Here is a 26,599-nt window from a genome sequence, read left to right on the forward strand (position 1 = left end):
AAAACCCATGCAGATCATTAGTAGCAATCCAAAAAAAAAGCTTTATGGTGTCATGCAAATAAATGGCTTAGCAGTGGCATCTAAGTACTACATTTTAAAATTTACTTTATAATGAATTTATTTCAAATAATTATTTAACTTCAAATACTTTTTTTTTTCTTTTCTACTGTATTCATCATATTCATCTTCCTTGAGATATTTAGAACAAGCCTGTCACTCAATCAAAGAATTAAGCATCTAGATATGCATTAAGCTGACTTAGAAGTTTCTATTTTGTATTCAGAGTTCTTGTTTTTTTTTCTAGTAAATAGAACTATAAAATATTTCACTGAGAACTTCAGCTACCGTTTTCCAGGAAACATCATCTGCTGCCGCTGCAGCTCGCCGCCTTGTAAGAGAAGCCATTCGTGAGCGGCACTGTAAGGATAATTGCACGGCCATTGTTATCGTCTTCAAGCACAAATGAGGCCCCCATCTTGAAATCCCTTTTTGCACAAGCATTGCTTTTCTTCTACATAAACCTTTTGTGAAGATGAAGAAGGTTGTTTTTAGTTAAACCTGTTACATACCCTTTTTCTTTGTTCACACTTTGGTTTTATGCTTTTCCCTCTTATTTTTGTCTTAGAATGTTGCTATGGGATTTTCTTATGGTTGGAAATATTTTCTCATATGAGTGAAATACATGTATGATTAAATTTGCAATTAGCTATTCCCAAGCTCAGAACATTCTATCTTAAGCTAATTATTTTCTTTCTTCTTTATGGGGATTTTGATAGTTTAAATACATTTAACTGCGTTGAGTATGAATTAAACAAGATTCACTGATCCAGCTCTCTTAAAAGAAAGGTCGAGTCAGGATTTTTTTAATTAAAATGCTGGATGATGAATTTTAAAATATTTGAATTTATTTTTATACATAAAATATGGTATTTTATTGTTTTTTTTAAATAATTTTGATTTGAATAAAAAGTTGTTCAAGAAAACAATATCTTATATCAAACTTCTTTTATTTCATAATTTTCTCAGAAATATTTGCTGTACATCTAAATGAAAGAGGATGGCAAAAAGCTGAACGATGTTTAAACAAACTCTGAATGTCTCAGGTTAGAAAATGTTTTTGGCAATCATTGAAATTCATCAAGTTTTGGGAAAAAAACAAAAGAAAAATCGAGCATTAGATTACTTGTTATAATATGGTGTTCGGTGAAAAACCGCCACTTAAAAAGCCGTAGCTTTAGATGTGGTGTTGCATCTCCAATTAAACTGAACATATGAACATTAATATTAAACATTTTGTTCTGGATGTAATATAGAAGCTTACAGATGATTGATTTTTTTATCATAAAAATAGACCAATCCTGTTGATAATTCTGCCATCAACAAGAAAACAATATGCAGGCTGCCATCTCAGCATTCATTTCTTCTAAAAACTCCAAAAAAATATGAACTTAAAATCATTCATTTTATAGATAATCGATCAATGTTTTTATGAAGACGAATACAGCCGAGTTGGCATTTTATTTCTAAGCAAATTAAAATGCAGAACTATCAATTCCCTTATAACATAATTAATAATAGCAGAAGCCAAAAAAGAGTCTAAAAACTAAACTTAACACTAAGCCGTGTAGAAAACTAAACCGCTCGAGCTGAGCATTCAGCATAAATAAAATTAGAACATCTTATTTATTATCATGTTTCAGAGTGGCCTCGTCTTCCTTCCTGAAGCCCTGCCACAAAGAAGAGCATTCTTGGGGATGGGATACTCATCTCTCCATGAGTTGGCAGGAGAGTATACTCTGAGATAGAATTGCTGTCCCAGGTACTGTCTCGCCCAATTCTCCGACCTAATGTTCCACATCCCTACATTGTCCAGTGGCATGTACACTGCACTCCATGATTTTGGGTACACCTGTAAAAATCACAACTTTCTTTTACCCAAAAATGTCATTTTAATCCCCCAAATCTTTCAATACGGAGTGAAAGATGAGTCAATACCTGCACAGTGCAGCGAGAAACTGCATCTCTAAGATTGTAACCCTTTCTGCTTGCAGAAGACCATTGCCCACCATCCATTCTATCAATTCCATAACAGAAAAAAACAATCAATTACTCCTAACAAAAAAAAAAAGCCAGAATTTTATGCTGTTTTAGTTTTGGGTTTCTTCACATCCTTACCCAACAACCCAGAAGGCATAACCATCAATGTGCCATGACTGAACCACATCTTCGTAGTTCTCAAAAACAATCTCGACGTAATCACGAAAATTCGCTGCCATTACGGATGTCTGAAGATACATGCCGCCAAAGCTCGGGTTATCAGGAATGCTTCCCAGTGAGAAAACACCTCCAATTTTATAGTAATCAGCAATCTTCAGTGGTGTATCAGGTGGATTAAAAGATACACTGTTAACACCATATCTCTGCTTCCCATTAATAAACGCTGCAGAATTTGCAAGCCTGATAGTTCTCGTGGTGTTGATCAGCCCATAGTGGTATGAGCCCTGTGGATTAGGTCTCGGCCCGCTCGCTGTCAAATTCCACCTGATTTTTAATAGAGGTAATGAGTTTAAAAAATGTATAATAGCCAAAATTGAACTAAAAATACAGGTGATGAGCACACCTGATAGATCGAGCCTGGTTCAGCGACCAATCAATCTGAATGGTCGGGCCACCGGGTGGAGGATCTACAGGTTTCCCTGCCGAGTTGCTATAATGAAGTATGGCGGTTGTAGTGAGGACGGGGTTGGTAAACCGAGTCGAAGAAACAATGTAATAGTCACTGGGGGGCTGATTCGCAGTTACGAGAACAGAGTAAGATTGGCCGAGACATACATCCAGCGAAGAGTAGGTATTCTGCAGTGTGTGCGATCCTTCTACTTCAACTAATAACATGGTGTGCCCCTGAAACCTTACATTGACGCAGTTCATTAGTCCCACATTGGATATTCTGAACCTGTATGTTTTGCCTGAAGAAACATGAGGAAGTTTAAAACTTAAACGGGAATTGATAGGATACAATATTCTTTAATTCTTGTATTAAATCAATAAAATAATTAATTAGTTAGCTAATAATAATTAGTAATCTTGTAATTCTATAAATAGCTCTATTTGGAGTACATTGAGGAATAAAAGCCTCGCAAGCTTCTAAAAACTCTTTTCTGTGTTTCTTCTTTTCCCCACTTCCTAATCCTGGAGTTGGCCCGCACCATTGAATTGTCTTTTATCCTTATTAACTAATTAATTATGATTATTAATCTAGTACAAGAACTAGTGAATATTGTATCATATCAGGAATCATGCTTTCCAGGAAGATGATACAAGGGGACCAATTCAAACAATGATTTTTGATATCAAAGAAACATACCTTGCTCTACAGTAAATGTGTTGCCGTTCGAACCGCGCCCATTTATAAGCAAACTATCAGGAAATGGGATCATATGGCCATTATCTAGTGTTGTTTTTAGGTCCTGAAAGATAAAGCATGGTGATGGTGATGGTGATGAGAATATGAATATCAAAATTAAAATATTCAAATAGGTAAATTTGTAATTATCAGAAAAGGGGGTTTTCTTACAGTGTGGTTAGCCTTGTACCAGTCACCTACCAAAAAGGTGAAATCACCGGCCGGAGGATCGAATGGAACGGGAATGAGGGGACGGCTAAGGATCCTAATGCCACCGAAGCCGCCGGCAGCCTTATGAAAAGCGAGAGAGGGAAAGTAAAAGTAGCTGCCAATCTGGTCCTTCACTTGCAAAATGTATGTGAAGTTTCTCCCTGGTGGAATTGGGCAGTTGGTGCCATAAACTCCATCCTGCCATGAATTCCTCCTCTGCAGCAAGCCGTTCCTTCAATAAACTCCATACTTACAAAATTATTTTAAAAATCCATTTCTTTGATATTTAAAAAGTACAAAAAACATAAAAATTGGAGTAAAAAAAACATTTCTATACATTATACAACAATTTCTTTTAAAAGAAATGCTCTTTGATTCTCTTTTGACCTATCAAATATAAATTTAAATTAAATTAAGTTTAATGATTTAAAATTGAATAAAAACTTCACTATTTATGTCATATTATAAAATAAAGGAGCATTTGCATACAAACCATGCAATTTCTATGTATTTACATATCTAACACCTAAACTCTACTATTTTAAATTTAAACCACCCAAATGACATACAAATGATAGCAAATCACACTTTTTTCATACATAGGTAAGGTTTTTGGTGTTAGATGTGTAAATATATAGGGATTGAGTGGCATGCATGTAAATCTTCGCATTTACATACATAGCACACAATTCTTATTTATTTACAGACACCCCCCCCCCAAACACCCCTTCTCTCTCTCTCTCTCTCTCTCTCTCTCTCTGTGCCCGTTTAAGGGCGCGTCGCTCAAAGCAAAAGTCCCATACAATTCTACAAAAAGAGCCGGCAAACCAAATGATAAGCCCGGTCTATCCCGGCTTACTTAAGCCGGAAGCTAAATTTTAAAATCGAACCGCCCAACCAGCGTCGGTGGCACCAATCCCAACTCCAAAGATCAGTCCGACGTCACTCAGACCATCGCATTTACTTGATTCCCTTGTCCCTACATACATCTCTCCTCTCAATAACCAAAAACCACCCTTACAAAATTGCTATTTCCCGTCAAACCTCCCACAAAAATCCTCTCCCCCGCGAACCCCGTCAAAGGCAGTAAATCGATCATTCACCAAAAATAAATAAAACCCGCAGATTTACCGTGCAGAGAAAGCTATATTGGTAAATACAGATTTTTAACAGCTATGCTAGGAAATAAACCATCTTAATAGGACTTCAATGCAAAAGTATCATTTCAATTTTCACTTGTGCGTAAGGAATAGAGCTCTGCAGTAGAGAGAGAGAGAGAGATAGAGAGAGAGAAGAGAGAGTTATACCAGGAGATGAGAAATGGCTCGGGGAGGCTATTATAGACGTTGATGATGAGATTATCGTTGGTTACAGCTTCAATCTGCGGCCCTGGGAATTGCCCATTGATCAATATCCCCTGCACACACCAAGATACAGAAACATCGAATCGAATCGAACACCTAATGAGAAATACATGGATCAGAGGGCAATCGAATAATAAGATTTGAAGCTTGCCTGCTGCTTCACGCCGAGGGGCCAAATATCGCCGTAGGTGACGTTCCAGGTAAAGAAGCGGTAGGGATCGTCGGCGGTCGAAGAACAGAGCAGCGATAAGAGGAAGATGAGAGAGGCCGCAAAGACTGTGGGTCTCCCCATTCTAACTTATCTCTTCTTCTTCGATTGGTCCCTCGCCTTCCTCGCTTTTTGGTTCTCACTGGATCTGAGAGAGAGAATGGGGACTAAAACCTAATTGGGGAAAGCTTCGCAGAATGGCCCAATGGCTGAATGGAAGAAGAGAGCCATATTTAAGACTGCTCACCACTGACGAGACAGAGAGGGAGAAATAAATGCGGAACAGCTAGCGGGTTTGGAGTGCTGTATTTTATCTGAGAGAGGGGGAGAGAAGGGAAGAGGAAGATGATGGTATGAGCTGTCAGGGTAAAAATGTAAAACTGTGAAAAGACATCGGTTCAGTTCTTAAACGCGGATTCGAGTCCGGTTCGATGGTCAACCGGATGGGGTCATGCGGTCTGACAAAAATGTTTTATGGTGAACCGGGATTGGTTCTCATCCTTTACCTTCTTTTACTGTCTCAGCTTTTAAAATTTTGAATTTGAACCGAGATTTGAACCGGAAAATAAACCGTGTATGATAATAAATATTATTTGAATATATTTTAATAGGATACACACTGAAATTTGAAATTAATAAAATTTATATTATGATTTATAAATAAATAAGTGAATAAGCTCATTTAATTGTTGGGCATGTTTGTTAATTAGTTTGCATAATAGTCAGAGTTTTTTCCTCATCTATGAGATTTTTAAAAAATATTTAAAAAATTAGTATATTTAAAATATTGTACTTAATGTTAATAATTTCAATTAGAAGCCGTGGATCACTAATTAATGATGATTAAAAATATGGCGAGTATATCATATAATTAATAATGATTCATCGGTGTTGGTCAAAACACCCATACCCATTCATCCGATCATTTTTGTTTTATAGCCATCATCCTCCACTACCAGTCTTTGACCTCCATCATCATTCTATCACTTTCCCTCTATCGCTATCATTTGATCATCATCACCCGGCTATTATCATCCGACTATTGTGGCTCAACTACTGTCATTTGTCTGTTGACATACAATCATCATTATCCAAAAACTATCACACTAACTTCATTATCCAATTATTATTGTTCAACTTATATCATTTAATCAACATTAATGTCTCGACTACCATCATACAATCATCATCTCTTGAGTGTCATCATCTAACCATCACTCAATTTCCCTCTTCGCTCTCACTATATCTACGATAGTCTTCAAATACTGAGCAAATGGTGAGTGTATTATTTTGTGATACCACCTCTTACAATTAAAAAGAGGAGCCAACTTCTTAAATCTCAACAAAACGTTCAATTCAACTTTAAATTTTGTTGAAATCAAACATCAAACATTGAATTTAATTTTAAAACTTTCTAGCTCCAATATTACCCACGCTTTGTGCTCTATTGAATGAATTTTCAAGAAACTTTTCAATGCAATTTTATCTTTATATTTTTTCATATTTTATTTTTAATAGAAAAAAAAAATATGCAATAAAACTTAAAAAATCAAAATTATTAACAAATTACTATTGCTTAACTTCATCAATAAATCCACATACAACTTTATGCATTAAACAAAACAAGAACTTAATTTAAGTACCCGTACCTACCACTTAAAAGTGCTTATCAAAGCTTCAAAGGAACGCAAGGCACATATGCCCACAAGTACCAATGCTTTCACTTTTAATATATTATATTGCCACCATGACATTACAAAACGAAAAAAATTAAAATAGCAAATTAGAGGGGAAGTTAGCCCACAGTTTTTCGGCACGTTCCGATATAACTTTTGGGACTTTTACATGCATACCACCCAATTTCCTTGTATTTACATAATCCACACATGTAAATTTCACTTTTTTGTATTTATGAAAGTTAAATGAGATAAATACATAAAAATTAGGTGCTATGTATGTAATTTTATTTTATTTTATCATTTATGACGTAGTGTGTAATGATACAGCGAGAAGGTCATGGCGATGATTGAGAAAATACTTGCTGTTAAAAAATTATAAAAAAAAATTCGAGAAAAAAATAATTGGGCTGTCAAAAAGATTTATTGTCCATGAATATAGTTGAATGTTTCAAATAATTTGTTAAATAAATGAGCAAAACATAAATAAAACTTTCGAGCCAAACAAGAACTACCCTATGTTCGATTATGTTTAGCTCATTTTAGCTCGACAGAAAGAAATTATATATATTATCTATATAATAATATGTTAGATTTTGTATCTTAAATTTAAACCATAGCACCTTCAATTGCACATAATTGATGCATATTCGATCCCAGCCCCTCCATCTATTTCTGTAATTAATTTAGCCAAGTTCGTGTTCGTGGAACATGAGCCAAGCTTGAACTTGCTCAAACCCGGCTATTTACTGCCCTAAAAAGTAGACCTTAAATAGACTCCAAAATATTAACACACTCCATATTGAATTCAACAGGAACATGTCCAAATTTACTGGAATCATAAAATCAATGTAAAAGCTACAAAAAGAAGGCTAATTTAATATGTATGCAAGGAGTCAGCAGTTGGTCAGCACTTCAGCTCCGGTTCTTGTAATCAGAATTGTATGCTCGAACTGAGCGGCGGGTCGGCCATCAGCTGTAAGTGTAGTCCACCCATCATCCCACGTGACACAATCAATACTACCCATGGTAAGAATTGGCTCTGCAAAAATAAAGGGTAATTTACATCCATACCACAACTCTTTTTGTATTTGCATATCTAATATCTAAATCTTCATATTTAGGTAATTAGCACTCAAACCTTTAACATCATATCAAATAAAAACACTTTCTAACAATTTAAAAGTGAAATAGACATCTTCCATGAGTAGAATTATAGCACCTATTTGTTAAAAAATGTAAATATCAAATTTTTGGTGGTGCTAGATAGGTAAATACATATGAATTGTGTGGCATGCATATAAATTTCCCAAGAAGTTAAATGTGTATGCCAGTCCAATACATTCAACCATCTAAGAATTAGACCCTATATTTTCAAAGATATCTTTCCAATCATTGATCAACCATAAAAATTTTCTAAGTTCATACATGAATATGATGTGGGAATGTAAGTTTAAATTTCACGATAGCTACAATGTATCATCTAAGAACCCAAATTATCACACCTTCACTTGAATAGCATCATTTATCAATTTATTATTGTACCAATTAATGTGTCCTATATTGAATAGACATGATGATAAAAACATAAGCTCAGAATAGCATCATTTATCAATTTATTATTGAATCAATTAATATGTCCTATAATTAATAGACATGATGATAAAATCATAATCTCGGATATGAATTTAACCAGAAAATACAATCAACCCTCACTCGCACACCGGATCCGCCGCCTTACAGGTTAATTCTGCATTTATTGTTTCATTTACTGCTTCTGTTTTGTTTCGTTTGTTGCTTATATGTTACTTCATTTACTGTTTGTGTTATTGTTTATGAAAAGTCGTCACTGTAATCGCCTTAAAATTCAGCAATAAAACTTGTCGCGCCTGAGTTGTGATTTGGGTTAACTCCAGAATGACAATATTTTGAGCAAATAGGCTGAATGCATTTTCCTTTGCTTTCATTCCAATAAATAGTAGTTTGTGCAATCTATTTTAGGTACATAATATTCAGCATAATCTAATTTAAATAACTTAATTAATACATATTCATAATCTAAATATTCAGCTAAAAAGGAGAGAATCCGTGCAAATATAATATTTCCTTTTTCGCAGTATTGCGAAGAAGGAAACTCTTTATTATATCTGATTTCTTTTATTCCTGATTGATATCCCCCTTCAAATTGATGCTGGCTGGTCAAGAAGCATCAATTTGTTGACAAGAAACTGTGTCGAGAAAGAGCTTTAGTAAATATATCAGCCGTTTGAAGATCAGAAGTGATATGAGGAAGAGATATAACACCCTCTTCATAGGCTTCTCGAATGGAATGACAGTCCACTTCAATGTGTTTCGTGCGTTCAAGAAAAACGGGATTAGTAACAATCTGGATAGCACTAGTATCATCTGCATGAAGAGAAGTAGAATCAAGCTGAGGAAAACCAAACTTAACCAGAATGCCACGAAGCCAAATGATTTCAAAACAAACAGAGGACATATCGCGATATTCTGATTCAGTAGATGACTTAGACACTCGATCTTGTTTCTTGCTCTTCCAAGAGAGTAAAGAGTTGCCGAGAAACATGCACCATCCAATAATAGATCGGCGCGTATCAGAACAACCAACCCAATCAGCATCACTATAGGTTGATAAGGTGATAGGAGACTTTGCAGAAAAAAACAAACCACGATAAGAAGTACCTTTCAAATATCGAATAATACGTCGAACTGTAGCTAAATGAAAATATGTAGGGGCTTGCATAAATTGACTAACTTGTTGTACAACAAATGAAATATCGGGACGCGCAACGGTCAGATAATTGAGACTGCCGACCAGTTGTCTATATAGAGATGGTTCAGATAGAAAATCACCATCATTCTGTTGATATTTAACATTTACCTCCAAAGGGGTATCAGTAGAGCAACCATCTTGAAGACCAACCAAAGCAATGAGTCCCTTCGTATAGTTGTGCTGATGAGAAAAATATCAGTGGAACCTCGAGTCCTAAGAAATAAGTTAATGACCCTAAATCTTTCATATGAAAAGAATCCTAAAGACGTTTCTGTAGCTGAGACATCAATTGATTATCAGATCCTGTGATGACAATATCATCAACATATATTAATAACAAAACAATTCCCTTGTTAGTCTTGCAAAGAAATAATGATGAATCATACTGGCTTTGAATAAAAGAGAAGCTAAGAAGGGTATTGTGAAACTTTTCAAACCAGGCCCGTGGAGCCTGTTTCAAACCGTGTAAGGACCGTTTGAGCTTACAAACATCATGTGAAGGTATATAAAATAAGCCTGGAGGAGGAATCATATAGACGTCTTCTTTGAGATCCCCATGTAAGAATGCATTCTTAACATCCATCTGCTTTAAGAACCAGCCTTTAGATGCAGCAATAGATAACACCAGTCGGACAGTTGTCATTTTAGCCACAGGTGCAAATGTTTCGTCATAATCAATCCTGTATTCCTGTCGATTGCCAAGAGCCATCAATCTTGCCTTATATCTGTCAAGAGAGTCATCAGATCAGAGTTTAAGAGAATAAACCCATTTACAACCAATGGGTTTAACACCTATAGGACATGAAAAAATATCTCATGCGTGATTGTCTTTAAGTGCCTGAAGTTCCTCTTTCATGGCTTTGACCCAGCAAGTTTGTTTAACAGCTTGAAAATAAGAGGTAGGAACAATAGTATTAGTTAAAAATGCAGAATACCCATATCTATCTGGAGAATGAATACGTCGGGTTGATCGTCGAATACTTAGTGGAGCAATTTCTGGATCAAGGTCGGGGAGGATTGAAGGTGAAGGGGGCAGACGTCATGTGTAGACAATGTCTGGCTTGAACCGTTTATCAGCAGAAGAATTATCAAATTGTGGAAGTATAACTGTATCTGATGTGGGCATATGATGTTGAAAGTAATATTCATGTTCAAAGAAAATCATATTTCGAGAAATATGTCATCGACTATTAATCGAATCATAACACACAAAACCTTTATGATTAGGACTGTACCCCATAAAGGCACATCGGACTAACTGTGCTGCCAATTTATGACGTTCATGAGCAAGTAGATGAACAAAACAAACACATCCAAAAATATGTAGCGTATGATAATTAGGGTTTTTATCAAAGACTCGATAGTAGGGAAACTCATACTTCAATTGTTGAGATGGTAAGCGATTAATGAGATAAACTGCAGTAGATAAAGCTTCAGTCCAAAATTTAGCTGGAATAGAAGATTCTATCAGTAATGTGCGCACGGTATCCAATAGATGTCGATTTGTTCGTTCAGCAACTCCATTTTGTTGCGGTGTATAAGGACATGAACGTTGTAAAACAATCTCTTTGTTCTGAAGAAATGCTTGAAACTCATGAAACATGTATTCACCGCCATTGTCAGAACGTAAGGTTTTAATGCGAGCGGAGAACTGAGTTTCAACATATGAAAAATGTTTGAAATACAGTAAATATTTCTGCTTTGGAACACAAAAAATATATCTAAGTAAATCAATTGTAATCATTAATAAATGTCACAAAATATCTATGTTGAGCATGTGAAATAACTGGTGTAATTCTAAAAAAAACACTATGAATAATGTCAAAATATTTATTGGCACGACTGCCTGAAATTGGAAAAGGTAATGTCTTGCTTTTTCCAAGTTTACAAACAGAACAATCAACTACTAAATTCTTATCTGTATAAAAAACACCACTTTTATGTAAATGTTTCAGCACCATATCATTTGGATGACCTAATCTTTTATGCTAGATGTCTGTCTTATTCTCAACAACTGAATATGCTAATGAAATATTCTGAGGAACAGTAAATTGTAATGGAAACAGTCTGCCCACTTTAGGCCCCTTCGCTATCACCTTCCCCGACACCTGACTCTGCACAAGACAACCATCACGAGAAAAATATACTTCACAGTTATTATCCACAATTTGACCAACATAGTAAGTTAGTAGATAATTTAGGAGAAACCAAAACATGTTTGAAGGATGAGTTAATATCACCAACTGTCGTAATTAGAATATTATTTCCATTAGCAACCTGAATATGTTGAGTACCAGTGTACAGTCGTTGGTTATGCAATAGCTCAGCTGTGCTGGTCATATGATTTGTGGCGCCTGAATCAACAAACCAAGGAGAAGTAACAGAAGAAATAATTTTACCTTTCTCTTAAAGGCCGAGCAGAAAATGCAGAGAGAATCATCTGTTGAACCATATAGGGTGTAACAGTTGATTAATTATTGTCAGTAATAGTAGAAGTCGAGGCAGGATTATCGGATACCGTGGCATGAAGTGCTTGTGGTTTGCGATTTTGGGGTCGTGTTGGGCACTCCGTAAGAGTATGTCCCTTTTGCTTGCAATAATTACATACTTTATTTTCACAATTCCGTGCAATATGACCAAATTTCTTGCAGCTGTAGCACTGTACTGGCCCTTTCCCTTTGGTCTTAGCAGCATATGCAACACTAATTATTTCTGATGATTTACCTGTTGTATTGATAGTAGCTTGTGCCGCAAATCTTTGTTCTTCAAGTTGTAATTGCCAAAACAAACATCCAAACATGGAACCAGATCTCTGTTCAGCAACCCAACTCCAGCAGTTTCAAATTCAGGTCTCAATTTCATTAAGAACTGATCACGACGACTTTCTTCATGAATGGTTTGAAGACTGGTTAAGTTCTCATTTGACACTAGCATAGATAATACCAGTATATTCGCTCAATAAATTTAAAAAATAAAAATAATATTGTTCGATTGAAAGATTACCCTGACTATAATTACTCATGTCAAGTTCCAATTGAAAGCGTTTCGCAGAATTATCTTGATTATAAACGCGCTTCAGGTATTCCCACATTTCTTTAGCTGTGTCAAAGGATCGTAAATTATTCAACATATGAGCCTCAATAGATCGCAAAATCCAGGAAACAATCCGTGCATCCTTTGCTTCCCATTGACCAAGATCTTTTGTCTCAGTAGTGGCTGGGGTAGATCCATCAATATGACCCCAAAGCTCATTCCCTTTTAAGAACATTCTGAGTTGAAATTCTCATGCGGCATAATTCTTTCCCGTAAATTTGATAACTAAAATTTCAAAAAACATTTTAAAATAAATAAAATTCAAATCCAAAGGCTAGGTCTTGACGATTGATCGAACGATCAGGAGAGATCGAGGCACGGTAGATGCGAAGAACTTCAGGCGAGGCACGACAGATGCAAAGATCGAGTGGATGCAGGAGCACGACAAGAACAAACGGGACGAACGCAGGAACGAGCGAGAGCGAACGCCAGATCGCGGCACGGAGATGTGACGAGCAGGCGAACGACAGGCGAGGCACGACAGATGCGAAGATCGTGGAGTGGATGCAGGAGCACGGGACAAATGCAGGAACAAGCGGGAGCGAACGACAGATCGCGACAGGTGACGAAAAGCGGCACAGATCGCGGTGACCGGCAGGTATCGCGGTGACGAGCGAGTGGAGATGTCCGAAGATGCCGCACCAGAGGAGAAGTCTAGAGATGTCCGCACCAGAGCGAGCGGAGATGTCCGGAGATGCCTCACCAGTCGTAAACTCAACACCAGAGATCCAATCGAAGGCGATCGGCTTGAAGCAGCTGTAGAACTCAAACAAAGCGGACGAAGATGCCGCAGAACTCAAAGACAAGAACGACCTCTCCGGTGAGGAAGCAGTCGAAGATGCCGGACAAAAATAACAAAAGCTAAAATTTCAAGTATTCAGGCTCCGATACCATGACAATATTTTGAGCAAATAGGCTGAATGCCTTTTCCTTTGCTTTCATTCCAATAAATAGTAGTTTGTACAATCTATTTTAGGTACATAATATTCAGCATAATCTAATTTAAGTAACTTAATTAATACATATTCATAATCTAAATATTCAGCTAAAAATGAGAGAATCCGTGCAAATATAATATTTCCTTCTTTGCAATATTGCGAATAAGGAAACTCTTTATTATATATGATTTCTTTTATTTCTGATTGATATAGTATTATTGTAACAGTGACGTTTTATCGTAGACATATCACACAAACCGTAACACAAAATGAAAATGGTGCTAGGAAAAGAGAAGTTTAAGCAGTTAATATTTAATTAGCAAACTTTTTCAAAGGTTCACAAGAGTCGTGAAGGTTATGACTAAACTTTTATATATATAAAAGAAGAATTTTGATCCTAAATAAACTTGCAAATATATCCCTCCGAAAAAAGTAACACCGGGAATATTTGGCCAATTGGGTGTATTATGAGGTCATTTAAAGTAAAATTTTTCATGATTTATCTAATCTTAGATAATTTATCTCAGGCTTAAATGTCGATTAAAATACATTTTTATTCATTCTAATAAGTTATGTATATTATTATCTATAAACTTGAAATATATTCTGACATAATAATTTAACTAGACCTGAACTAAACTAGATATATTATTTTTTTTTTCATCTGCTTAACATTCTAAGTAGAGAGTCATATATGGATGTGGTCGCTTTCATAATGTTATAATTTTATATCAATATTCATTTGCAACTTAATATAGATATTAAGTCCTGAACTAAACTAAATATGGACTTTTTTCATCTGCTTAACATTCTAATCAGACACTCACATGTGGATGCTACATCTTTCTTCGTGTTGTCATTGTACATCAATATTCATCAGTGACTTGATATAAACCACTCAAGTATGATTTGCATATCTCCATGGGTTTGCCTTCTAATTGATATATTTAGATTAAACTACATACTAAGTTGGAAACACTATTAGAAAGGCTATGAATTAATTGTTGAATCATGATTTATTTGTGGATTCACAACCCAAGGAATTGAAGAGGCGTTACACCATTATTCCTTATTACATCAATTTCTACCCTCATATAAGGGAACTTTTCCTAGTTTATATGCAAGAGTGACGATTACATTTAAATCCCTAGGGATCTCTAGTTGTTCTCGCTTATCTTATTCTGACATTTGCATATAATTAATATTATCTCTAACGTGCTATCATCTGACGAAACCGCATTTCAGCTTGTGTTCTCCGCGCACTCGTCGGGTCATATCTCTATCAATCTTTTTGGTCCCTAATGAGAGGTCGCCTTAAGATCAATCCAGCCTCGAAGTGAGTTGGTTGTTCACTAGTAGGACCAATCTAAGATTACAACATGGCTTCGGGCGACGTCTTTGAAAAGACCCCCACTTTGGATTTAACTTGTAGAGGGGAAGATCCATAAAATCGACACACGGTGGTTCATGTTCGATAACTCATACTCGGCAGCTCGTTCATCTCAGTTCGGCGGGTCAGGTGCCTTAATGCCTCATAAGCTTAGTATGACCACATTTCGGCCATACATTGATACTATTTATATAGCTATGATGCACTGAAAGTTAAGAATACTAAGCATGGTAAAGAAGCTATGCAAATGCATTTAAGCTTGTGTTGGCTTCGCCACTAAATTAAGTTGCAAAAATTTAAGTTTGCCACTATAAATATATTCCCGTGGTTTAAGCCTTCAGAGGCAAATGATTGTGTTATTGTAGTCGATATAATTGCTTAAATGGGCTATATATTTTGATTAATCAATTGTATAGGATAGTTTGGTGTTAGTCGCTTTGGGGTTCTACTTGTGATGAGTGGAGATTGATTTGGTGATCAGCGAGACAGAGCACCCGACGCCTATGCGCCGGGTTGTGGGCGCCCACTTGGGTGTTGCTCAAACAGAGAAGCCGGCGCCTACGAATCGGGTTTGGGCTCATATGCGCCCATATAGGCGCCTATTTCCCAAGAGCTTGGTGCATAAAAGCCAAGTTCGGGTGCCTATGCACCAGGAGCGGTTAGTCTCGAGATTTCTAGTTTTATTCTCAATTTCGAGCGGCGTAAGGTAGTGTTTGGTGTATCTTCGTTTGATATTCTTCGACGAGCATCCCAATGAAGGTGGGGAGTGTCGAAGATGTAGATTTCAATGATTATGTGTGATTTTTGCACCGGAGCGGAGATGAAAGATTGTGGAGCGAGTCATATAAGTTTTCTTAGTGTGGAGAGAAAACTTGTTTAAATTCCTTGTAAAACTTTCTGAATTTCATATTGAAAATTTTTAGTGGTGTGGTTCCGTAGTTTTTCTCTGTTCTTGGATTTTTCCAGGTAAATTTTCGTGTGTTTTTTTAGTTGTTTTGATTGTGCTTTTGTTTTAATTATTGTTCCAGTTTTTTTATCAAATTGGCGCAATCTCATTATTCCGCAGTGTGGTTTAGTTTTTAATTGATCCTCAACCTCGATAAAGTTGAAATTATTCGTAGTGTAATTCCTATAACTATTTAATAGATAAAATTGTAATAACCTTGACAAAAACCACATGGGAGTGAATGTAAATTGTCCTTGTCATGTCGTTTTGTTGGTATACTGCAATACTTTTTGGAAGATTTACATACATAGTGCATAATTCCTATGTATTTACATATCTAACACTAAACTTCAATTACACATACATGTCGCCTTATCTATGGATGAAAATGTGCATTTCATTTTTTTTTTTAAGTTAAAATGGTGGTATTTTTTATGTAATGTGAAAGATTTGCATGGTGCAAATATATAAATTATAAGTTTAGGTGTCAATTGGGCAGTACGTAACTAAATGCCCCAACTTTTTTTAATAATGGTAGAGCTAGCGTTACAACACATCATAAAATAAGCATGTAAAACACATACTTTTGTCGAATAATTTCCCCATAACGGCAAAGCAAAAAAAAACATAAACTCGTACCAATAGTGAAAGTTTGGCCTTCAACCATGGAACCTGATTTATCGTTACCTGTTAAACAAAAAGTAAAATCACGCTCATGATAGTTGATAAATAGCTGTGTAAAACTAATAAATCATCAAGGCAGTTAACAGCCTTAAGGTAAGCAAATTTGAAGTTTTGAAAAGCATTCAACAAATACTTACATTGCAAATAGAGGCCTCAGACAAAGAAACATTCACAAGCAATTTAGCAATATGAAACCCAAGAGAAGCATACCAAAAAGCTATAATATTTACAGGAAGTAATAACAAACCTCAAATACATTTTAAAAAACAAGGATAATGACTTCTAATGTCATATTTTACTGGTAAGAAATTTAAGAGAGAGGAGAGAGCGAGATATTTGTAGTGAACCTAACTCATATGAACCTATACCTCTCCTCGATTTTTTCTTGCCTTTGGTTTGTGTTGATGTTTAAGATTGCTTCACGTAAAATGCATCTTAATTACTTAACAATAGCAACTACGTATCCATCAAAGTGCATCACCAACATATTTTCAGAATAAACAACAAAAGGACACAAGGTGCTCCATTATGAATATATCTTTGCCCTGTAAATTGAAATCCAACACCTTACCAAATGGATATACTCGTTTGTAGGAATTATGTCCAAATCTATAACACTTTAGTCATTGGATATCCAATTCAGGCATAGTTTTTTTATTGTTCACAAGACTCAACGAACCTCTAAAAATGGTTCCTATAAAATCAATGTGTCCTCTAATATTTTAATAACTTCATTAGGTGTAATCTAATACTATTCTAGTTTATTCAGCTCTTAGATTCCTTCATTCAATTGCTTCCAATTCTTGGTTATATCCACCCACTCATTCGAATGTCAAATGTTGCTTATCGCTCATCTGGTGTCAGGTTGGTGAGCTACAGCAATTTTAAGTCTGTGATCTTCATTTGAGGCAATTTTCTTTGCAATCACTATTTTTGTGTATAGATATTTTGTAATAACTGAATAATAATAATAATAATAAATAAATAAATAAATGTGATCTTTTGTGTCAGTTTTTTTTTTTTTTTTTTTTTTTATCGACCCCAGTGATTTTTTTTTTTTTTTTTGTCATCGAATCCTAGGTATTCATCAGTGAACCATGGAGCTTTAGATCACCAAAATCATATTGCATATTAAATATGTATTTGAAATCATAAAATCTAACACATTCTACAACATACAATCTTTTGAGAATCAATTCTTCACTAGAAATTGAAATCATTCAAAATCGAGCGCATAGTTCACTATAAATCACTATAGTATAGCGTGAGCATTGCTTTGCACTTGCAACCTGAAGGCATAAATATCCGTTTTTATTGCATCTGTACATCACGCTTTGAAAGCTTGCAGAATAGCTTTCCAAAAACTGTCATACTAAAACTACAAGCTTGCAATTTACTTAATTCGGTACTGCTACATATTGCTAGATGGAACTGATATAGATAAGCAGGGCTTCCTTTTATTAAGAAAACAAAACAGGCAGATTAAGCAAATTGAGATTGATATAGACCTGAAATGTCAAGGAGATGATAATATCAAAGGCACAGCTGCAGCAAAATGCTTAACATCAAATAAGTTTAAAAATGAGCAAAGCTTTGAGCATTAAGAAAGGAGGAAGTTAAAAAAAGGAAAAAAGAAATTTATCCAGGACTCCGGGCGAAGATCACGAAGAGGGCGGAGATTTAGGTGAGAGTGGAAAAGGAGGTTAGGCAAAGAGGTTCAATTTTGGCTTATGCTTTTTAAAATGTGCTCAAAATTGAGTTAGATAAAAGAGGGAGACATACAGTGGCAGCAGCCAAGCCAGAGATCGACGCTATTCTTTAACAACCATTGCAGCATCGCACCATGCTTCAAATAAACTTCCAATAATGAAAGCTTCAAAATTTAATGAATATTTCGCCGGTGCGGGGCTAGTGGGCTAAACCAGGTGGGGACCTGCTGCTGCTGCACCGGTTCAGCGTGGTGGAGCAAGGGCCGGCTCGCCCTTGGTCTGGGCTAGGTTTGCTGGCCAAGGTAGGGGCCTCCCACCTCCTAGTTATCTGCTATATATATTTGTTATTTTTTGTTTTAGATTTAGTTTCGCTGTGAGATTTTTGTCAGAACAGTCGCCGGCGTTCCGTTTTCCCTTCTAGAGTTGTATCTAGCCGTAAACTATCTCGAAGTGGCGTGTATCTTTCCTTCTATTTCTTGTTTCCGACCTCTCCTGCTCGTTGCCATCCTCTTGCGCGCGCACACACCCTATTGCCACATACATCCCTGACCCCCTCTGTTTGCTGTCGCAATTCCTCCAATCTTCCCAGTTGCTACAGCCAACCCTCCAATCTCCTTGTCGGCAATTGTCAGCCTTCACCTAGCCTCCCTGTTGTTCTCGCCACCCCATCCCTGCCTTTCGGCTGCCGCCAAAACCTATTTCCAGCTCTCCTACCCAGCACCACCCTGCAATCCGACCCCAAACAGTCGTCCAACCGCCATCCACCATCCACGTCCTCGCCCGTGCCCTCGAGTGTCATTTATGTTTGTATTGTTATTTTTCTATTGTCAAGAATCTTTGTTTGTACCCTTTTGAATTTCAGCAATAATATTTGCATCTCCGTTGTAATTTGGGTTAACTTTAATTATCAATTAGTACTAGAGCCAGCCTAACTCTAATTCTATCCTAGTGTTTCCTAGCATCCGCTAAACCCAAACCACATCCACCAAAAAAGATTTCCATTATTATAGCCAAATATCATTTCCACTCCTACAAATCTCAAACCTTGACCATGCAATCGAGGAGATACATGCTCGAGCCTACACGAGAAAAGATACAGCGAGAGAATATTCGACTTCAGCAGAAGCATACAGACATTGATGACGGAACCTATGGGAAAATTACTTCCGATCGTGACCTGAAAAATCAAAGACATTAGTGGCAGACATCAAAAGGAGCATGCCTCAGGGAGTTGAGTATACAAGCCAAGATAAGTACAGAACCACTCAGAGTGAGAAGAAGCAAAAGACGAGCAGTATGCCCACTATAATCCTAGCCCAAAAATGCTTCAGATGCAATGGATTTCGGTACATCGCCTCTAGTTGCCTGACAAGTCAAGTTGTACCCTTGACCGAGCAAGCAACAAAGGAGGTCCGCAACGATGAGGCAACTGAAGAAAATGGTGAGGTGTAACTGATAGAGGGCGAGATGCTCGTGGTTTGACTGGTCCAACTGATTGAGGATACAAGAAAGCCAGAGGGCTTCGCCACAACATATTCTACATTTGTTGCACTGTGAACGGAAAGATATGCAGTCTCATCATGAAGATAGTTGCAAGAACGGTAAAAGATGGTTAAATTAAACATCTTGACTCAAAGACATTCTCAATCGTACTCTCTGACGTGTCTAAAGAGCAAGAGTCGGGGCCAGCATTGACAAGAATGCCTGGTGGAATTTTCGATTGACAGTCAACTACAGGATCAAGTATATTGTGAAGCGCTCATGGATGCCCGTCACCTGTTATTGGGAGGACGGTGACAATTCGACCGTAGGACTCAACACGATAGGTTCAGGAACACCCACTCCTTCACCAAGAATAGTAAAAGTATTATCCTTCTACCTTTTGCATAGTCCGAGATCACAGGTACCGATGCCAGTAGAGAAGCGTCGATGGAATCAATTTTGGTGGCGATAAAAGATATAGAACTGAGACACTGATTCCAATCACAGTTGATACTGGAAGAGGAAACCCAAACAACAAAAGAAGTAAAAATATTATTATTGAATTTTAAAGATTACAATAGGACTCGTCAATACAGGAAATAAACAACACAAACATAAAGACACAACACAAACTCAAGGGTTGTGAAAAGATAAAATGTATCTTCGGGGTCGAGCTGCAGCCGGAGCATCACCTGAACCGTTGGAGACTGTCACCACCTCAGAAGGGTTACAGCATAAGCATCTTCTCACCATCGGATACAGCCCCCGGAGGGGAGGAATACCTCAAAGGCAACACTCAAAAATCTGCACAAATCCAAAGCTCCTTTCCAAAGCAAAAATAGCTCCTATATATAAGAGAGATTAAGACTTATATTAGATAATGCTTTCAATTAGGAAATAGATTAAAAAGGTAGTCATGTAGTAGACAAGGATTTATAATTGGATTTCATGGAAAAGAAAATAAATAGAAAAAATAGGCATAAAATAGGTAGGAAATAAAATAGGAGAATGATAGAAAAGGAAACGAAGAGAGAACGAAAAGGAAAAGAGGAGGAAACTTGGGTCGCGGTACTGTAACAACTACAGTACCACATTTGCAACACCGTAGCTGCTACAGTATCGCGACCCAGAAAAAGCTCTCGCATCAACGGAACAATCACAATATAGAACATTTCGGGACATCACAATCAATACATTACCACCACAGCCACCACTGTTCGGAGAGGTTCGGGTTTCCCTCACTTTAGATCAAGTTGAGGCGACTTTGGACTACTTTGGGTGGATTATGTTGTATATGTGTGACACGCAAATTCAGTTCAATTCAATAGTGAACCCTCAGAACAGTGGATCAATTTGAATGTATACTCGCAAGTGGAGAAAACTTCTCCAGTATTTTGGAGGCGACGCAGTGAGGTATTTTCGAATGCCTCCCTATTGTTGCCGCCACCCCAGTCCTGCCTTCGAACTGCTGCCAAAACCCACTTCCAGCCCTCCTGCCCAATAACACCCTCCAATTCGACCACTATTGATTGTCCAACTGCCATGCACCACGCTCATCCTCGCTCTCCGGTGTCGCTTATGTTTGTGTTGTTATTTTTCTAATGTCAAGAATCTTCATATGTAATTCTTTTGAATTTCAACAATAATATTTACATTTCCGTTGTAATTTGGGTAAAATCCAGTCTCATTCACAACCAGAACCACTTCTCCAGCTTGTAGTTAATGTCTCCTAGTATTATAAATGCCGTGACAGTGTTTAATTAAAATCAAGCATTCTCACTGAAGCAACAGCGCTTACCAACAAGGATAAAATTTCATGTATATAATGAGAATTAGCTTTTTTTTTTTTTCTCTAAGAAAGGGATATCATTCAGCTAAAAGTGCTATGAATGCTAAAAAATTCTTATACTGTGATTTATTTTATTTCTAAGCTCACCTAGAATCTACTGATAGGCGCAAAACATCTAAAAAATAACTTTAACAATAAAATGAAGAGAACACTCACGAGTATGAATAACAATTGGTTCAGAATGAAACACAGTCCCAATGCCATGGCCAACAAACCGCTCCACCACACCATAGCCATACCTTTCAGCAATTTCGCTGGAATTGTTGAATAAAAAAAAATACAATCAAAATTTATATAGCATTTAAAAAAAAAAAACTAAGCTATAAGGATAAACTTGGGTTATAAGATTCCAAATTCCAGTGAACCGAATACTTTGTGAAGAACAGATCATGCCCAAATGATATGTAGCTTTTTCTATGTTGCAAGTATAGTTGAATTTAAATAAAAAATAGTAATGGCATGTAAAGCTCATAAATTTGTTTGCATCTTATCTGAACCATTCTACAAAACATCACTGTTCTGGAAAACATAAATGGTTCAAAATTGATGTGCAGAACCTGATAGCATGGCTCTAAGCCAATGTAGGTTTACCTCTAATCAACTAAAAATCAGTTATTTTCAAGTTTTGACTAGAGAATTTGGTTTGGATTGAAATTGAAAATCTAAATTTTGAGAAAAAACGAACTTATTCAAACCAGACTCGACATCAACCATTTGTTAAAGTGTGCATTGCCCCAAAGAGTATGTTATGACATGAAAAATTAAGCCATGGGTTGAATTGTCTGGATGGATGGTCTTACATGTACAAAACCTATGCAAATACCATACCTAATATGATGTTACATTAAGCATTTAAGTTTTTTAAACTATAATTTGAAGAAGAAAAAAGGTTATGACTCCAGATACACCCTCTTAAATTTCCAATTTAAACTTTCAAAGTTGATAGCAGGATGTTCACAAGTAAAGCAAAACTAATAAAAATCACCCATCATAATTCTCACAAAGTGATTGTAATGATTTTCTATTTATGTTCTTAGAAATATTAATGATTCTACAAATATAATATGTTGATACATACTAATAGCCACTTTTCATAGTTGAATTGTTTTGTTGTCATAGGAACTTGTAGCAAAGGGCTCGGATACTTTCTCTAGAGAAAGAGAATCATCCTAGGAGAAACAAAAGAAGCATCACGCATATAAACGATTGACAATATATATATATATATATATATATCTGTGTGTGTGTGTGTGTGTGTGTGTGTGGGAAAGATTTGCCCCACCGAACACTTGAAATATTTCAAAGAGCTCCTACAGATTGAGTTAGATGGGAAAGAACTGAATAACCGAATAGCCAAATAAAATATGATGCACTTCCAGCATTCAGCTTACTGTGATTGTTGAATGACACCTTGTTTGATTCTGGAATTGCCGTAATCACCTTGCTGGAATCGAATTCCTGCTTCTCGTTTGGACAGCCCAAGAAACTCCTGCTTCTTTTTGCTACAGCCGAATGGATCACCTTGCTGCCAAATGCCTGTAGCTTTTGCTGCAGCCGAATGGATCACCTTGCTGCCAAACGCCTGTAGCTGCAGTTATCCTCCTGGACTGCTCTTCCAAGATGTGAACACCCTGGAGCCGAACAAGATCCTGTAATTTTCTTTCCTGGTTGGCCAAAGAACCCCTGCAAGTTCCTGCAACCGGGACAGATAAAATGCAGGCCAAATACCCTGCAAGCTTCCAATAATACCTGCTGGTATTGAACCGTAGGAATAGAGAACAAAAGCCACAGCAAGAAACAGGAAAGCATAAAGAAAACTGCAGAAAAAGAAATGCTGGACAAGAACTCCAAGAATTTACGTGGTCGGTCCATAAGACCTATATTCACGAAAGGGAATGAACAACAAATCCACTAACACAATTCAGAAGAAATTACAAGATCTTTTACATTAGAGAAATGAACACACCTCTTGATCTCTCCCTCTCAAAATTACCTCGATACAAGATCTCAAGAATCTCCCATCAATTCTTGAAGCCTCTCCCATTCTTCTTATTGGACTGATTTTCTTTCTCTACTTCTTCTTGGTTCTTACCTCTCTACAAACCTCCATCATCTATTTATAACTAAATAAAGCCTCCCATGTAGACCCGGTTCACCAAATTAGAAGTTTCCATAGTTCTTTAATAGCTTCTATGGAATTACAAATTTGTCATTGTCTTAACTCCTTATTAAGTTCACTATGTCCAGACAGTATCTGAACTAAGCTGTAAGCAACACCTTAATGAGCATGTCAGCTGGATTTTCTTCAGTAGATATTTTCTCCACAACTATTGAACCCTTAGCGACAACATCCCTCACAAAATGAAGCTTTACATCTATATGCGTAGACTTTTCATGAAAAACCCGATTTCTGGTTAAGTGAATTATGCTTTGGTTATCGCATAATACAGTTACAACCTTCTGACATATGTCAAACTCTTCAGCCATGCCCTTTAGCCACATAGCCTCGTTAATTGCCAATGTCACAGCAATGTATTCGGCCTCTGTTGTTGAGAGTGCCACAACAGATTGAAGGTTGGACTTCTAGCTAACTGCAGTATCGAAGGCAGTGAAGATGAATCCAGTCAGTGACTTCCTGGTGTCAATGCTTCCTGCATAATCAGAGTCCATGTCAGGGGTTAGATTGAGGGAATCTTTATTACGGAGCTTTGTAATTAAGAGTCAAGCTCAAGAATTGTTATAATTGACTCACAATTAGCTAAGGCAATGACAAATTTGTAATTCCATAGAAGTTATTAAAGAACTATGGAAGCTTATAATTTGGTGAATCGGGCCTACATGGGAGGCCCCATTTAGTTATAAATAGATAAAAGAGGCTTGTAGAGAGGTAAGAACCAAGAAGGAGAAGATGAAAAAAATCAGTTCAAGAAGAAGAAGGGAAGAGACTTCAAAGAATTGAGGGGAGAGACTTGAGATCTTGTATCGAGATAATTTTGAGAGGGAGGGATTAAGAGGTATGTTTATTCCTCTAATGTAAAAGGCTTTGTAATTTTTTCTGAATTGTTTTAGTGGATTTGCTGTTGATTCATTCCCGTGGATGTAGGTCATATGGACCGAACCTGTAAATTCTTGGTGTTCTTGTGTTCTTGCCTTGCATTTCTTTTTCTGTAGTTTTCTTTCTGCTTTCCCGTTTCTTGTTGTGGCTTTTGTTCTCTACTCTTTCTACGGTCCAATGCTAGCAGGTATTATTGGAAGCTTGCATGGTATTTGGCCTGCATTTTATCTGTCCTGATTGCAAGAACTTGCAGGGGTTCTTTGGCCAGCTGGAAAAGAAAATTACATGATCTTGTTTGGCTCCAGATGTTCGCATCTTGGAAGAGCAGCCCAGGAGGATAACTGCAGCTACAGGCGTTTGGCAGCAAGGTGATCCATTCGGCTACAGCAAAAGAAGCAAGTGTTTCTGGCTACAGCCACAAGGAGTTCGGTATTTTGTACAGGGCTAATCCTCAGCTACCAAGAAACAAAGTCTAGCATTCCTTTCCTTCGGTTGTAGCAAGGAGGTCAGCAGTCTTGAAGGTGTTCGAAATTCTTGAGCTTGGGAGGATCGAAGCTGTGAGGGAGATAACGTCCATTTTGTCCAAAGTCTTTGAGCTGTTCCACAGTCCTGCAGGTGTTCGACTCTCAAGCAACCTGCAGGTATCCAAGATCAGGAGGAATTCGACATTCCTTCTCCTGTACAGCAAGTTGATTTCTCGGCTATCTAGAAGTTATTCGAAGAACAGCATATATATATATATATATTGAAAGCCCAAAGAGGCTAATATATTAACTAGAAATAAAGATACAGATACAATGTGTTGGAGGGCCCAAACATGACACCTTGCCCACACCATAACCACAAGTGGTTCCAAAATTAGGAAATATAGAAAAATACATTATAGACATAAAAAAAAAGCCAAAAAATGCTGAAATATATAGTATCAGGTGGTTAGAGAGCAACCCAATTTGGTTGTCTCTGCCTCTGGTTCTAGGGAAGGAGCAAACTAATAGATTGGTAAGATGATTGTGATTGGTAAGATGATAAGATGATTGTCATTGCCAGTATTAACCAATGTATCATCCAATATATTCGCGAGCTGGAGTCGGCCTCCATTCTTCATCTTCCTCTTGGAATAGACCTATCATTCCTCTTCCGAAGATTGGTTCACCTGATCTTGGTCTAAAGTGTGTTGGAGATGTGCAGGTTGTTGAACATTAGAAGCAACTACATGTTGTACCGGCTGATATGTTATTGGATCAAAGAAACACTCTCGTGTGTCTTGGCATGTAAGCGAGTCTTCTTCAATAACAGTGGGTGGTATAAGCACAACTGGATCTGTAGTTGTAGTATGTTGTTCTTTTTCAGGAACTACGATATTGGGAAGAGGATCGGGTTGCATCTTCTCAATAGGGATAATAGATGGTTGTTCTTTGGCGATATTTGGCCTTAGAAGAGGATATAAATGATAGCAAATAGTAGAGTTGTGGTCAAACATACTACAATGAGAGCAATAAGGAGGGTGTGGTTCTATTTCAACCTTTTGCCAATACCCGTTGTGAGTGATTCCAATTTATACATCATCCGGAGTTGGTTAAGTGATATTTCTCTCAACTAACACACAAGACAGAGAGTTTGGTGACAGCAAACGTAGGACTATCATCCCTGAGAGGCTTACCGTAAGCAGTGTCTAAGGAGTAGAGAATTTCCAAGTTGAACAGATGTAATTTTAACCCCAAAAATTTTATCCAAACTAGAATGAGAGGGTACTCAGCTTTTAGGTCAAAATCAATAGTCCACTTCAGAATTTTCATATAAC

General features: G+C 36.9%; 3 protein-coding genes across 5 annotated transcripts in view; 1 reads left to right on the forward strand and 2 right to left on the reverse strand.

Moving 5' to 3' along the window:
- LOC110022691 (probable protein phosphatase 2C 67) overlaps positions 1–695 on the forward strand; it is a 33,851-nt gene extending 33,156 nt beyond the window's left edge. For both annotated transcript variants that reach the window (XM_020721767.1, XM_020721768.1), the window contains exon 11: positions 356–695. In XM_020721767.1, coding sequence (XP_020577426.1) covers positions 356–466 — 111 coding nt within the window. In that variant the 3' untranslated portion in view covers positions 467–695. The remainder of the gene's footprint in view (positions 1–355) is intronic.
- Positions 696–1,507: 812 nt separating this feature from the next.
- On the reverse strand, positions 1,508–5,515 carry LOC110022802 (L-ascorbate oxidase homolog). Its single transcript, XM_020721914.1, has 8 exons — positions 5,129–5,515; positions 4,921–5,030; positions 3,575–3,845; positions 3,365–3,467; positions 2,621–2,966; positions 2,176–2,541; positions 1,996–2,074; positions 1,508–1,909 (listed from the first exon to the last, which is right to left on the reverse strand). Exons 1-8 carry the CDS (start codon positions 5,267–5,269, stop codon positions 1,697–1,699), a joined length of 1,629 nt encoding a protein of 542 aa, XP_020577573.1. The 5' UTR covers positions 5,270–5,515; the 3' UTR covers positions 1,508–1,696.
- A 2,146-nt stretch (positions 5,516–7,661) lies between these two features.
- Positions 7,662–26,599, reverse strand: part of LOC110022768 (methionine aminopeptidase 1B, chloroplastic-like) — a 41,287-nt gene continuing 22,349 nt past the window's right edge. For both annotated transcript variants that reach the window (XM_020721868.1, XM_020721867.1), the window contains exons 8-10: positions 21,900–21,997; positions 16,659–16,706; positions 7,662–7,903 (exon numbers count right to left, since the gene is read on the reverse strand). In XM_020721868.1, coding sequence (XP_020577527.1) covers positions 7,758–7,903; positions 16,659–16,706; positions 21,900–21,997 — 292 coding nt within the window. In that variant the 3' untranslated portion in view covers positions 7,662–7,757. The remainder of the gene's footprint in view (positions 7,904–16,658; positions 16,707–21,899; positions 21,998–26,599) is intronic.

This window comes from Phalaenopsis equestris, unplaced genomic scaffold (assembly GCF_001263595.1).
Source record: "Phalaenopsis equestris unplaced genomic scaffold, ASM126359v1 Scaffold000202, whole genome shotgun sequence".
Lineage (NCBI taxonomy): Eukaryota > Viridiplantae > Streptophyta > Magnoliopsida > Asparagales > Orchidaceae > Phalaenopsis > Phalaenopsis equestris.